Below are 12838 nucleotides of genomic sequence, written 5' to 3'. Positions count from 1 at the left end.
CAGGATGCAAGATAGAACGGTTGGAATATCCATTAGCTAGGATCCAGCATTATCTTGAATGGGGTTCAGCCCGCAGCTCATTATCGCAACTGGAAGATGAAGGGGAAGGGAGCCAACACCTGACGATGATTCGTTTAGCTATGGTATGATGATTGAGACACATTTTCTAGACTACTAAATATATCCCGCCCCGCTGTTCAAGCATTCCCACCCAAATCTCTTTGTAATAAGGGGAGCTAAGTCATATGAAATGCTGATTGATAGGACTCGGCTTGCTGTGTTATCAGGGCACGTTTTCTAACCAAACGGAGTCCCACCATTCAAGCAAAGCTACCCCCACGCTGTTCATTGTGGAACGTGGCAGTGATATCGGCCGTGGAGGGCACGGGTTGAAATAGCATCATCTTTAGACTCTCCACACATGGCAAAAACAAAGAAAGATGCGCTATTGCTCCCCGTTCAGGAGTAATCGTCGGAAAGGACAAACTGGGAAATTACATCCCAGCCCCAGTTCTAGGATTTGTCCCCACTCGATTGGCGAAATGCAAGTCCTTGTTGAGAATTGCACGGGGTCCTTTCCTCGGTGCTCATACAACGAAAGGCCCTGGTACCAGTTTATGCATAAAGGGCTGGATGGGCTGATATGATGCTACACACAAGAGCCAGTTGCCGGGTACAGGGGCAATTATCGTGTTTACTCGCGGCAGAACACCCTGAAAGACTCTAGGAGTTAGGATATCACTGCCTGAACAGTAGTGCTTGCGCAACATAGCATGAATAGTTTACTTTTCATAGACACTTTCGGCTTTCGTTGAGCTGGTCTTTCCGGGGTATCATCACCTTGCTATTGGGTCCTTTGGCCAAACACCCCCCTTGACAGCCGCAGCGGGCGCGGGTGTCTGTTTCATGTTCCCTGTCTTTTGAACGGTCCAATGCCAACATGGCTCCGTACACGGTGCCTGTCGATCATGAAGTAGACGGTCTTTGTCCTTATTTGAGTTTGAGTGCCCGATGAGGACAGCTCCAAGTCCTTATCAGGGCATCGCGAGTCACTAGGTTGACTACTACTGGTAGTCAGGAACGGCCGCTGATTAAGGTTTGGTGCCCGGCAGTCTGGCCTCAGGATCCATATTAGGGCACGGGTTGACCATGTGTGACCACATAAGACTATTTCCACTCCATCCTACGCCAGATGTAATTAAACTTACCAGAGTCTTGAATTCCTTTCTTCCCCGCACGTCCGGGATTATTAGATGTTGGGATTGATTAATGCGTCCGTGTCGTAGGTTCTACCTCTAAGCGCAAGAATCAGCCGATCTATATCCTGAACGGCATCTGTTCTTTGTCTTGTATGTCTGTTCGTTCACATACTGATGATGATGCGACGGCCAGGAACCTTAATATATGGATCCCTCTCTTGTGATTCTGTATTTCTGAACTTGACGTCCAATGTTAGGTAGCAGACTGGTGTCTCTGAGGCAGTGGATTCGGACTTGGTCTAAGTGGTGAACTCCAATGCCGAGCAAGACGCAGAATGGCCCTGGCGTGATCTACGGGTATCTTCATGGATTAGTCCGATCACATCATCAAACAAAAGGAGAGAACTACCAAAATAGAATAGCTGGTAATTCAACGAAACATCAGTCATAATCTTAAGATACACTAAAAAACAAAGCTGAACGATCTGCGTACATGAGACAGATATGTGAAATCCAATAAAAAGACACTCTCTGGGGGTATAAACTGCCACAAGGCAATCATTATATTTGCCCGGCATGCTCCACATAAACACTGCCCGCTGTCCCTTATCCTAATGTTGGGTACGGGCATCAAGGATAGCCTGGAGACGTTGTAGCCCATCATCGGATATGCCGCTGAATCCTAGAGATGCGGGGCCTACAGATCTAACGTTAGTATCAGAGTCTAAGTGACGCAGGGCCAAGTTGTCCTTACCAAGGGGAATGGGATCGGGCGAGCCAGGACCCTCAAGAAAAAGGGTTGCAAGCGTCATGCATGTAGGTGGGATGTTGTCAATTCGAAAGGCCCCCGGTCCAGTAGGGATGAACTCGACAGTAACACCTTTCAGTTGGTCGTTGCACAGGTCACCTGCTGGTTGGGGAAAGCTTGCGAGAATATCGGTTCCGTAATTGTCTGGTTTAGGGCTATCCTCTGTGCCATTACTGGTATCTCGTTAGTTCTGTGTATGGACTTCCTCTCGCTACTGATATGCTTACTGGTTACCAGTGCCCGTCGGATGAGCAAGACTGGCTTGTAATGCCCCAAGGAACAGCGGTACCAGGGCTGAGACAAATGACTTCATTCTGATTTGAAGTCCCTGGACGTAGAGAAAGAAAATGTGCTTGTCAATGATCAACGTTCGAAGAGTGTTGGAAGTGATGATAGGCTGAGACGTTGATAAGATAAAATCGAGATCCAACGGGGTCTATATAGACAGAACTGGGAAGGTTCATTGAAACGGCCGAGGTTGGCGTTCTAAAGTCTATACATTTTGCCATGACCTTTGTGGCTCAATCATAGCCTTCCTTATAATCTAAAAGTAGAAGGATGGTTTACCCTCTACCTAGGTGTCATGGTGATGTCGTATCTACTGGGCTGGACCACCCATCAACTATCTCACAGTGGGGCACAGCGATAAATGCTTAAACCTATGCTGAAGAGGGGCTTACAATACAGTGTGGTCACTTGAGATGGCATCATGGGTAGAGAGAGTGAGCACCACAGAAGAACCACGGGCGATGCAACTATCAAAGTTCTGACGGTCTGTCCCTGCATACGCCCCGTTCGGTTAGTTAGAGTGCAACACTCCCGCTTCTGTCGTTCAGTCTGGCAAACAAAGAACATGAGGTGGAGGAAATTATTCCTCTTCGGCCGATGTCGAGGCTCTCTGATAGGGTTACACTCTCGTCGGGCAAGACACGGGGCGCAACTTGTGCGTGATTCAATGTTATGCTTATCAAATGCGGTGCCATTCTGACTCCAAACTTAGAATGGGTAACCTCGCTGTCAATCTCTTAGTCTACGTTGAGAGACCGTGACGGGGGCTATGGGTATAAATGGATGTAGCATTCCCCCTCCCCTTTCTGCATTGTTCCTTTCGTTTTCGGTCAACCAACTGTTTGTCATTCTTTTCTCACAGTTAAGCTCATTCATTTATCCATTCTATACACTTACATTCGTTAAAGCCATTCAAGCAATGGTTTCGCGCCAAATTTTGGGGGTGCTTGCTCTGGTCCTCCTTTGCCTGTTTCAATCATGCGGAGCACTGCCTCTTGAATCCGCACTTTCACCGCATGCTTCTGGCCCCGAAGCTAAATTGGAACCCCGTCGGCTTGGTTTGGGAAAGCTTGGCCAGCTTGTGAGCAATATCGTTGATAGATCGAAAAGCTCTGGCGGGAGTGTGGGGGGAGGTCACAAAAAGCCAGACCACCATGGTGATGACAAGAAGGAAGAGAAAAAAGAGGACCCACCAAAGGAAGAGAAGAAGGAAGAGAAGAAGGAGGATAAGAAAGAGGAAAAGAAGGAAGATAAAAAAGAGGGTCCGCCAAAGGAAGCAGCAAAGGATGAGAAGAAGGAAGAGAAAAAGGAGGATCCTCCAAAGGATGAGAAGAAGGAGGAGAAAAAGGGGGATCCACCAAAGGAAGCGACAAAGGATGGCAAGAATGAAGACAAGCCTGGATCTGGAGGTTCACCCCAGCAGCAAGAACAGCCAAAGCCGTCAGGCCAACCAACGCAAGGTCAACAGCCAGCACAAGGGCAACAGCCTAGACAGCAACCAGTAGAGCCAGCACAGGGACAAGCGGTGGCACAGGGACAAGCGGCAGCACAAGGACAACAGTCAGCGCAGGGACAACAGTCAGCGCAAGGACAACCGCCAACACAGGGACAACCGCCAACGCAGGGACAACCGCCAACACAGGGACAACCGCCAGCACAACAACCAGCAGAGCCTGCACAGGGACAAGCGGCAGCACAAGGACAAGCGGCAGCACAAGGACAAGCGGCACCACAGGGACAGCAACTAGCGCAGGGACAACAGTCAGCGCAGGGACAACCACAAGTACAAGGACAACAACTAGCGCAGGGACAACCGCAAGCACTAGGACAACAGCCTGGGCAAGACTTCGCACAGCCGCAATCACCAACGCAATCGTTTTTTGGACAACAATCAGCGGCACAGTCAGCACAACAAGTCCATGTAGATAATACCCCTACTCGGGGAGACATATATGGCTCGGCTGCTATGGGAGCTGCCATTGGAACTATTCCTGGCGCTGTCAGCGCCTCAGTACTTAAAGACCAGAATGAACAAAATAGGGAGCAAACTGCCCGTGAAGGAGAAATGAACAGGGCACAAAATCTCGAGCTGGCCAACATGAAGAACGATGCTAGCAAACCTGATGGCGCCGCTCACCCTTCTCCCTCTGGCAACCCTACTCCCTCTGGCAACCCTACTCCCTCTGGCAACCCTGCTCCTTCTGGCAATCCTGTCAACCCTGGAAGTAGTGGCTATGGCGACGCTGGAAATCCTGGCAGTACTGGTTATGGTAACGCTGGTAATGCTGGCAGTACTGGCTATGGAAATGCTGGCAACCCTGGCAGTGCTGGCTATGGTAACGCTGGTAACGCTGGTAACGCTGGTAACGCTGGTAACGCTGGTAACGCTGGAAGTACTGGCTATGGAAATGCTGGCAACCCTGGCAGTGCTGGTTATGGCAATGTTGGTAATCCTGGAAGTGCTGGATATGGAGATACCAGTGCAGCAGCAGGCACTACTGGTGCTGCTGGTACCGTTAGCAATGCCGGCTCTCCCGGGAATACTGCCAATGCTGGCGCTTCTGGCAATGTTGGAAGCACTGGGTATGGATATGCTAGTGCAGGCGGCACTTTTGGTGCTGCTGGTACCGTTAGTAATGCCGGTTCTGCCGGAAATACTGCTAATGCTGGCGCTGCCGGCAATGCTGCTTATTCTTCCAGTGTTGCTCAGAAGCGAGGACTTCCGGAACTGGATCAGGCAGCTCCTCGAGAAACCCAAGAGATCGATGATTCTTGTAATAAGGACATTAATAATCGTCCCTATTCGGCCCAGCACTAATCAAACCGGCACTGGCTGTAAGTTTTGAATTCTCCAATCGGGCACCCTGACCTACTTACTGAAGAATTATGGTTCTAGCTCTTCGGTTGGAAGACGTTCCTCCGTCCTGCATGTAGCTCGCAGAAATACTCTCTCAGCTCGAACTGGCTGCTGGCAGTCCCGTGCCAAAACCTATCGGTTCTACGAGCATCGAGCATCATGGAATCAGTGAGCTAGAAAGGAAGAAACTCGAATGCTCTCTAGAGGGCTAGCGGCCTCCATGGCTATGGCGATTGGATCTCTCAAGACGGTTCAGAAAGGACGAATGAGACACATTCTATTTTCATGTATTTTGATTGATGGGTTTGTATTACTCATATATTTTTTATTCAATACTGAAGACTTCGTATGTACCGGGCGTCTCTACTGAGACATCTACTAGGCTTTCTCGAATATCACTAGGCGCATCGCTCGATTGCAGTAGACGTGCAAGAGTGATACAGGTAATAAAGAGTGTATTACAGACTGGCGCTGCAGCCGCTCTTATGTCTCTTTTCGTTGGCTCCAAAGTGCTTATGTGAGTGCCCCATTGCTTTCAAATTGAAGATGATACTATGTTTCGTAGAGAAACAATGATCTAAAGTCTAAAAGAGGCCACGCCGAAAGTATCAAATCTAATTACCCAAGATTTGCTGAATGGTGCTCTTGAGCTCCTGTTCAGACATAATCCGCAGACCCAATCGTTCATTCCAGTTGAACTGCATGAAGTCGCCACCCTTATACCCTTCCCCGTACATCATCTGGAAGTAGTAGTTGATGATTACCGACTTGTCTCCCTGCTTCAACTTCTCATCTGACTTCGTGATCAGCTCCTTCACTGACACTTCTTCCGGAGTACCGAAGTCAATGCCAGTGACTTCAGAAACAAGCCCAGTCAGATGGCGCTCCGTGACAGCAGCCGAGCAGATATAGACGGGCTGATTGGCGGCAGCCTCGAAGTTGCTGTTGCTCTCCAGCAGCTTGACAATCGCCGCGGCGATATCAGAGAGGGTCGACACGGCGATCGGCTTGTCACCGCCATCGTGAAAGATGGCTTTTTTGGTCATATGGTTGGGGCCTAAGACGCCGTACTTAAGGGCCATGTCAAAGAAGGCGCCGTTATTGACCGAGGTCCATGTGGTGGGGCTGGAGGTACTGGACATGACGGAGGTGAGGTACTGACGAATTAGAACCTTCTCCTTGGCAATTGGTAGGTTGATGGATAGGGGGGACTCGAGCATAGTGGTGAACTCGGAGGGAATGAAACGCTTGACGGATGCAGAAATGCAGGCATCGATTATGATCTTTTCCGAGTCGAGCAGAGGGAAAGGGACCGCACTGGACATGATCCGGTTAGAGCCATCCTAAAGTTGGCATTTTGAGCAAGCTCATTACCTGATGACAACATCCTGGCCAGTGAAAGTTGAAACCAACTCCTCCTTGTTCTGGTAATCGACCTTGATAGATTTCAGGCCCTCTGGAGCGGGCTTGCTCGAGTCCTTACGCTGGATAGCGGTTACCTCGTGGCCAGCAGCTCGCAATGCGCCAGAGATGCGAGAACCAAGGGTGCCGGTGGCCTACATTCATGTTATCAGTGACAATGAGAAGAATTGGCCGGGGGATGCAAAGTATCGTACCCCAATGATAGAAACTTTTCTGACGTTGCCCATTTCGATACCGATAGAATGGCGTCGCTAGATCTGATGATCACAGCAAGGCCTGAGGGACAGTGATGGCAGCTATATATAGCTCCCAATCTAAAAAAATATATTTCATGGCGATGTTACAAGCTCGGCGCTCTGAACTTCAACATCGCCGACTTGCTGTTTCGCGTTTGAAATCAAGCCCGATCTCGGGCTTGACCTCAATGCCGAGCTCAGTAAGCAATGACTACCAATGTCAACCACCCCAGATATTCTTATGGATCACAGATTAAATAGAACAAATTGATAGAGCTATCGAGGCTGAGCTCCTCTGGATATGTTGATTTTGTTGATTCACCCTCCCAATCCCCGCCTGTACTCTCTGTACAGGTTATACAACGTACCCATGACAGCGGATCGGATAAAGCATACTAAGCGTTAATGGAAGCAAGTATTGGGGTTGCTCCTCTGTCACTTTCCACGGATCTCCCCTCGTCTTATCTCCGTAAAGCCCCCTTTCAATAGCCTGGCTTAGGAGGGTAGAGAAGCTCTTGCTGTCCGATCTTGATACCGGCTTCTTGGCTGTGCTAAGGTGATGAATGATAAGGTGTCTAAACATCATTTATTATATCTAAGTAGTAGTAAAGCATAAGCTGGACCTGGAACAAGCGGAGCTATCGCAAGCACTGAACTAGGGATAGAATATCGTGATCATCAGAATTATAGTATGGTGTACATTAACTGCTGATTCATATGTGGCGAGTCTCCTTTATGTCGATGGTCCATCGGCCCCAATATTGACGTTCTGGCTGGGATAGGGTTGTGTCCATCATGTGCGGTGATACCCTTTTCGAGCCGTGCTTCATATTCCATTCTTCGAAGACCGAGCGAGTGCGTTCTACTCATTTTCTAATCCGTCGTAGTATTACACTTGATTACGCACGGACCACTCACTATCGATAAAGAATCTGCGGCAAACCCCGCGGCCATCATTCATTAATCTAGATCAAATGACAGAGTCGTTATCCTTCATACACCTCAATCATACATAGGCGGGAACAGATCCTTCTGTCTGTGAGAACAAACCAAAATGACAGCTACAAAGACAGCACCTTCTGGACGTCAAGTCAATGTTCTATTTGTCTGTCTTGGGAACATCTGTATAGTTTACCCTTTTCCCTCCCCGCATGGGAATGAAAAGGAATCGAGACTAACCTTTTGATCACCACAGGCCGGTCTCCCATGGCCGAGGGAGTCTTTAGGAACATGGCTGCCTCTCACCCTCTAATCGATGAGATCGATTCCGCCGGCACAGGTGCTTATCATACTCACGAACCTCCTGACTCTCGCACCATGTCTACTCTCCGCCAACACGGTATTAAGAACTACAACCACGCCGCCAGAAAGGTCACCAAGGAGGACTTCTTGACGTTCGACTATCTCATGGCTATGGACAAGCACAACTTGCGCGATCTCCTGGACGTGCGCGACTCTGTCCAAGCGTCCCTGAGCAAATCCAAGAAGGCTGCTAAGGTTGCGGAGGTACGGTTATTTGGGGACTTTGGAGCCGGTGGAGTGTTGCATGAGCGTGTGGGAGGTGGCGAGGTGGTGCAGGACCCTTATTATGGGGGTGTCAATGGGTTCGAGGAGGTTTACCAGCAGGTTGTTCGGTTTTCGAGGGGCTTTTTGGATTACCTAGAGAAGAACCAGGGTGATGAGGCAGATAACTGAAACGACGATATGCGACGGGGGACATGCGTTTAGTGGTTTCCCCTTGCATCAGAGCGAGGTTGCGACGACGTGACTTAGATACCCAGCGCTTGTTTAGACCTTGATCGATTGACGCGTGAGCCAATGCGTTGCGGGCTTGTTTAGACATCGATATAGTACATACGAGAGATAGAGAATGTAGAAGGAAGTTAAATAGATAGGTTTGAAGATCGTCAATGTTCACAGAGCATTAATCAAGACTATAATACATCTACTATGAGTGTGGTATTGTACAAAGGACGCGTAGCGTATCAGCGGTCTACCACACCGTATGGTACCCCTTACCGCTCTCAAAATTATATCCAAGCTTGCTTGCTGGATCATACCTTTTCACTGATATTGATGGCCGCTCTACACCCTAACCGGATGACATTGACTAGCGGGTCGTAGGGCCGGGCTTCTTTGGCGTCATTCTCCACAGCATGGTCCAAATGCTCTAATTCTTCGTCGCGGATCCTTCGGAAAGTTGCCAGCATATCCTTCAATTCATCGTCCAGCTCTTCCCCTCTACGTTCCGCTTCCGCCTGCCACGACAGGATCTCGCGCACTTGTTCATTGTAATGAGAGCCAATCTCCGTCTCCACAGCTTCTGTGCAGGCCATGGCAGCCTCACGTCCCATTGCTCCCGTCGACCAGCCGAGAAATGTGGCCGCCACCTCCCAGATCGGATACATTGCCGTTGGTCGAACTTGATGTTTCGCAACCATCTGATTGAACGTGGAAAAGTGCCCAGCTTCTTGATCATACATGTGCTTCATCAAAGGACGCAGGTGGGGATGAGAACGCACGACCTGCGGCGTTTGCGCCTTGTAAATTAACGTAGCGGCCAGCTCTCCAGCCTGGTTGACCCGAAGGGCGCTATCCAAGAACTCGCGTTGTTTTTGACTGAGGACATATTTGGGTTTTGACGAACTAGCGGCTGAGTCGGGCGATGGAGACGCATCATGCGATTTGCCCCAGAAGGGTGCATTCGTCGTGGATTTGTATCCGCGAGAGCTCTGTCGCAAAGTTGACGGTGCGAGGAAATCGAACACCGCCGGCGATGTTGGCCGGTAGGAATGGGGAAGAGGGCACCTCCGGAGTGCTGTGACGGTCTTCATCTCGGTCTGATGTTGAGACAAGTGAAGCGTGAGTGAGTCGTAAGGAAAGCGACAGGAAGAGAAAAAGGAAATGAAGGTAGAAATCCACACTAGACGACGACGGACTAAAGACCGTCATTCCGAGGTGGTCCAACCCGATCGACTGCACTTCTTTAATTTAATCCGGCAGACGCGCGCTTAACCACCCGAAAGGGCTTGGCACGACGGACGTCATGCCGACCGCGACTCTTGAAGTTAGTCGCTTCTTTTCACTTCCAAGTTCAGTCAAAGTCAACTTCTTCAACCCGCCACCCGAACTGCTCCCTTTGCCGGCGTTCTTATATCATTGTTCCTCTATAGCCCCGTTATTGAACCGCTTCTCCTTGCAGGAGTCATCTATAATCCTATATACGACCATTTAATACGACTCTGGTGTCCGCTCCGGCTAGTTAGACCCTCTTTCATTGCGACTACCGCCCAGGGGTCGTCCGCTCACTATTCTCTCACCAATCTCCTCTGCCTGAGCCGGCACTTCCCGTCGCTGAGAGGCGCTTCTTTCCGACTGACTCAGCCACTTCTTATTTCAGCCCATCTTTTGTGTTATTCACTATGGCGGATGATCTTGATGCCGAGCTGCTCGCTCTTGCGGGTGACACCTCAGATGAGGAGGCGTCTTCGCCCCCCAGACAGAAGGATGCTTCTCCTTCTGCATCTCCCCCACAATCCCCCGAAGAGTCGTCAACTATGGGTCGCAAAGGAACTGCTAAGCCCGTCCGTCGAGGTCGAAAGTCACGGAAAGACGATGAGGAGGACGGAGAGGTGTATGTTCGATATTTTTCTTTTTTCCCCCCCTGATGGAAGGTCTAGCTTGCGCTCATGTCGTGGTGCAATAAGGTGACTGACACAGTATTTCTGACCAGGTCCGCCGCTGAATCTCACAACTCTCTTGACTCTGCCAGCATGGTAGAATCGGAGTCGGCGTCTGATTCGGAGGGGTCAGATGCCGGTGCTGAAGACGACGGACCCATCTTTCCTTACGACAAGTTATATTATTCCTCGAAGGACAAGGAAGAAATCATGCGATGCCTGAAATCCAACGAGAGCAAATTTTGTCCGAACGAGCGCAACAGGTTGACCGCCACAATCAAGATCTAGCCCTTAGGCGCCTTTTGGCTTCCCGTGAGCGCGAAGAAGCCCGCCAAGCGAAGAAGAACAAGCGGAAAGCCAGCATGGCAAACTTAGAGGATGGTCAACGGAAGAGCTCGCGCCAGAAGACAACACTTGGTGGTCGCAAGGTTGGCGAAACCTCGGATGCGATCGAGGCGTACAAGCGACAGCGTGAGCAGAAGGGCAGGCGAGATGAACTTCGTCGTCGTGAGCCGGCATCCAAGGATCAGACTGTTCGTTCGAGGGATAACAGGGTTTCTGACGAAGATGCGGAGGGAGACAGTGATGCTGAGTGGGACGATAGAGATCGGTCACCATCGCTACCAAAGGATGATCCACCAGCGGAGCTTAGGGATATCCAGCGAGCTCGTGTAGGTCGGACCAACTTCGCGCAGGTCTGTTTCTATCCTGGATTTGACGACGCCATCTCTGGCTGTTATGCACGAGTCAACATCGGTCCGAACAGGGAAACCGGCCAGAATGAGTATCGCCTTTGCCTGATTAAGAGTATGTATTGCCAATCTGTCGTCAACTCCTATTTTCATATTTGTTCCTAACCAGCCTTAGGATTCACCGAGGGTCGTCCGTATTCTATGGAGGGTCCTAATGGCCGATCATTCGTGACGAAGCAATATGCTGTGCTTGCGCATGGGAAAGCAGAGCGGGAGTTCCCTTTCGTTGCTTGTTCAGACTCTCCCTTGTCTGAGGTTTGTTTCTTCCTTCTTCGTGTAAACCAGCTTTCTAACGGTGTCGCAGGCGGAATTCAATCGTTATCGTCAAACTATGGCTGTTGAAGACTGCAAGATGGCAACAAAATCTACGCTAGCTGAGAAAGTCGTGGATATTAACCGACTCTTGAACCATAAGTTCACACCGGAAGAGTTGACGGAAAAACTGAGGAAGCAAGGGTCACTGGACACCAAGTCGACTGTGTTCAAGCGGATGGAGACAGAAAAGAAGCTGAAGCTTGCGAAGGCTGCGGGTGACGATGCTGAGGTCGAGAGATTAGAGTCCGAAATGGCTGGCATGAGCGCACCTAAGCTTGCTTTCAACGCGAACTCTTCGAAACCCCGTGCAGACAAGCCTTCTGAGCATGAGCGTTTGTTAGAACTGAACCTCCGCAATCAGAGACTCAACACCGAAAATGTGCGCCGTGCTCAGCTGGAAGAGAGAAAGGCCAGCCGAAAGGCCGCCGCAGCAGTCGCTCGCGGAGAAGCTCAGCCAAACCCGTTTATGCGCGTCAGGACCCATGCCAGGACACACTACGACGCCAATGGCAACGGTCTAGCACAATCAGAAGCTACTAGTCGGGATGGAACCCCTGCCACCGGGTCCAACACGCCATCAAAAGCCAATACCCCCAACGGAAGCAACACCCCCTCTGGCTCCCAGAAGAAACCCACCAAGGGTGGTGTCGCAACAATTCGTCATCGCAATATGGACGATGAGAACATTGCAGCTCTAGATCTGGACCTTGATATTGAGATCTGATCCTCGGCAACGTATTGCTACATACCGATGTTCACGAACTGTGTTTTATCCTACGTACAGCTCTGGTTATTGGATAGCCAACGATTCTTTGATGACGTATAGACTCTTGGGGATTGGACCAGAAACCACATTCCTGTCTCCAACTGCGAAGCATCTGGCACAGCGTCGGTTCTTGTATTTGAAAACGGATGGAGTTCACTTGGCGTTACATGGCTCTACTACCGATATCTTGCATGAACATGTATTATTGAACCATTACTACCTACTTTAAAACTAAACTCCAAGCATATTACCACTGTCTGTCACTGTCATATAGCGAGATATGTCTAAATAACCTGCAATAAATCACTCAATGTCCCAAACGCTTTCCAGTGTTATGTTACATTAGAATCTCTAATGAAAAATAGGGCTCTCCGCATATCACGTGCGATAAGGGAATGTGACGGCAATCGGAGGATACGCGCTCAACACGCGGCGCGTCGTTCAGTACTAGTCGTAGATTCTCCGCCCTAGATGGAACTGACATTTACTCCATACATAGCCCACTCTCCATTTTT

The 12838-nt window shown here is 49.8% G+C and overlaps 6 protein-coding genes across 6 annotated transcripts; 3 read left to right on the top strand and 3 right to left on the bottom strand.

The window, feature by feature from the left end:
• Positions 1-1810: 1810 nt before the first annotated feature.
• Positions 1811-2320, bottom strand: ABOM_009572 (uncharacterized protein; the record flags this gene model as incomplete). The annotated part of the gene is made up of 3 exons (XM_022536700.1): positions 1811-1896; positions 1954-2180; positions 2235-2320. 3 exons carry the CDS (start codon positions 2318-2320, stop codon positions 1811-1813), a joined length of 399 nt encoding a protein of 132 aa, XP_022384913.1.
• An 894-nt stretch (positions 2321-3214) lies between these two features.
• ABOM_009571 (uncharacterized protein) lies at positions 3215-5113 on the top strand (the record flags this gene model as incomplete). Its single annotated transcript, XM_022536699.1, has 1 exon — positions 3215-5113. One exon carries the CDS (start codon positions 3215-3217, stop codon positions 5111-5113), a length of 1899 nt encoding a protein of 632 aa, XP_022384912.1.
• Positions 5114-5766: 653 nt separating this feature from the next.
• On the bottom strand, positions 5767-6801 carry ABOM_009570 (uncharacterized protein; the record flags this gene model as incomplete). The annotated part of the gene is made up of 3 exons (XM_022536698.1): positions 5767-6469; positions 6527-6708; positions 6769-6801. 3 exons carry the CDS (start codon positions 6799-6801, stop codon positions 5767-5769), a joined length of 918 nt encoding a protein of 305 aa, XP_022384911.1.
• Positions 6802-7864: 1063 nt separating this feature from the next.
• Positions 7865-8505, top strand: ltpA (tyrosine protein phosphatase LTP1; the record flags this gene model as incomplete). Its single annotated transcript, XM_022536697.1, has 2 exons — positions 7865-7934; positions 8006-8505. The coding sequence occupies 2 exons, from the start codon at positions 7865-7867 to the stop codon at positions 8503-8505; spliced, it is 570 nt and encodes a 189-aa protein (XP_022384927.1).
• A 359-nt stretch (positions 8506-8864) lies between these two features.
• Positions 8865-9644, bottom strand: ABOM_009568 (demethoxyubiquinone hydroxylase family protein; the record flags this gene model as incomplete). The annotated part of the gene is made up of 1 exon (XM_022536696.1): positions 8865-9644. One exon carries the CDS (start codon positions 9642-9644, stop codon positions 8865-8867), a length of 780 nt encoding a protein of 259 aa, XP_022384928.1.
• Positions 9645-10232: 588 nt separating this feature from the next.
• ABOM_009567 (RNA polymerase-associated protein) lies at positions 10233-12281 on the top strand (the record flags this gene model as incomplete). The annotated part of the gene is made up of 5 exons (XM_022536695.1): positions 10233-10444; positions 10544-10734; positions 10773-11297; positions 11358-11497; positions 11547-12281. The coding sequence occupies 5 exons, from the start codon at positions 10233-10235 to the stop codon at positions 12279-12281; spliced, it is 1803 nt and encodes a 600-aa protein (XP_022384923.1).
• Positions 12282-12838: the final 557 nt, after the last annotated feature.

The sequence above is a fragment of the Aspergillus bombycis genome (assembly GCF_001792695.1).
Source record: "Aspergillus bombycis strain NRRL26010 chromosome Unknown contig00118, whole genome shotgun sequence".
Taxonomy (NCBI): Eukaryota; Fungi; Ascomycota; class Eurotiomycetes; order Eurotiales; family Aspergillaceae; genus Aspergillus; species Aspergillus bombycis.
This window is presented reverse-complemented; position numbering and strand designations above follow the sequence as displayed.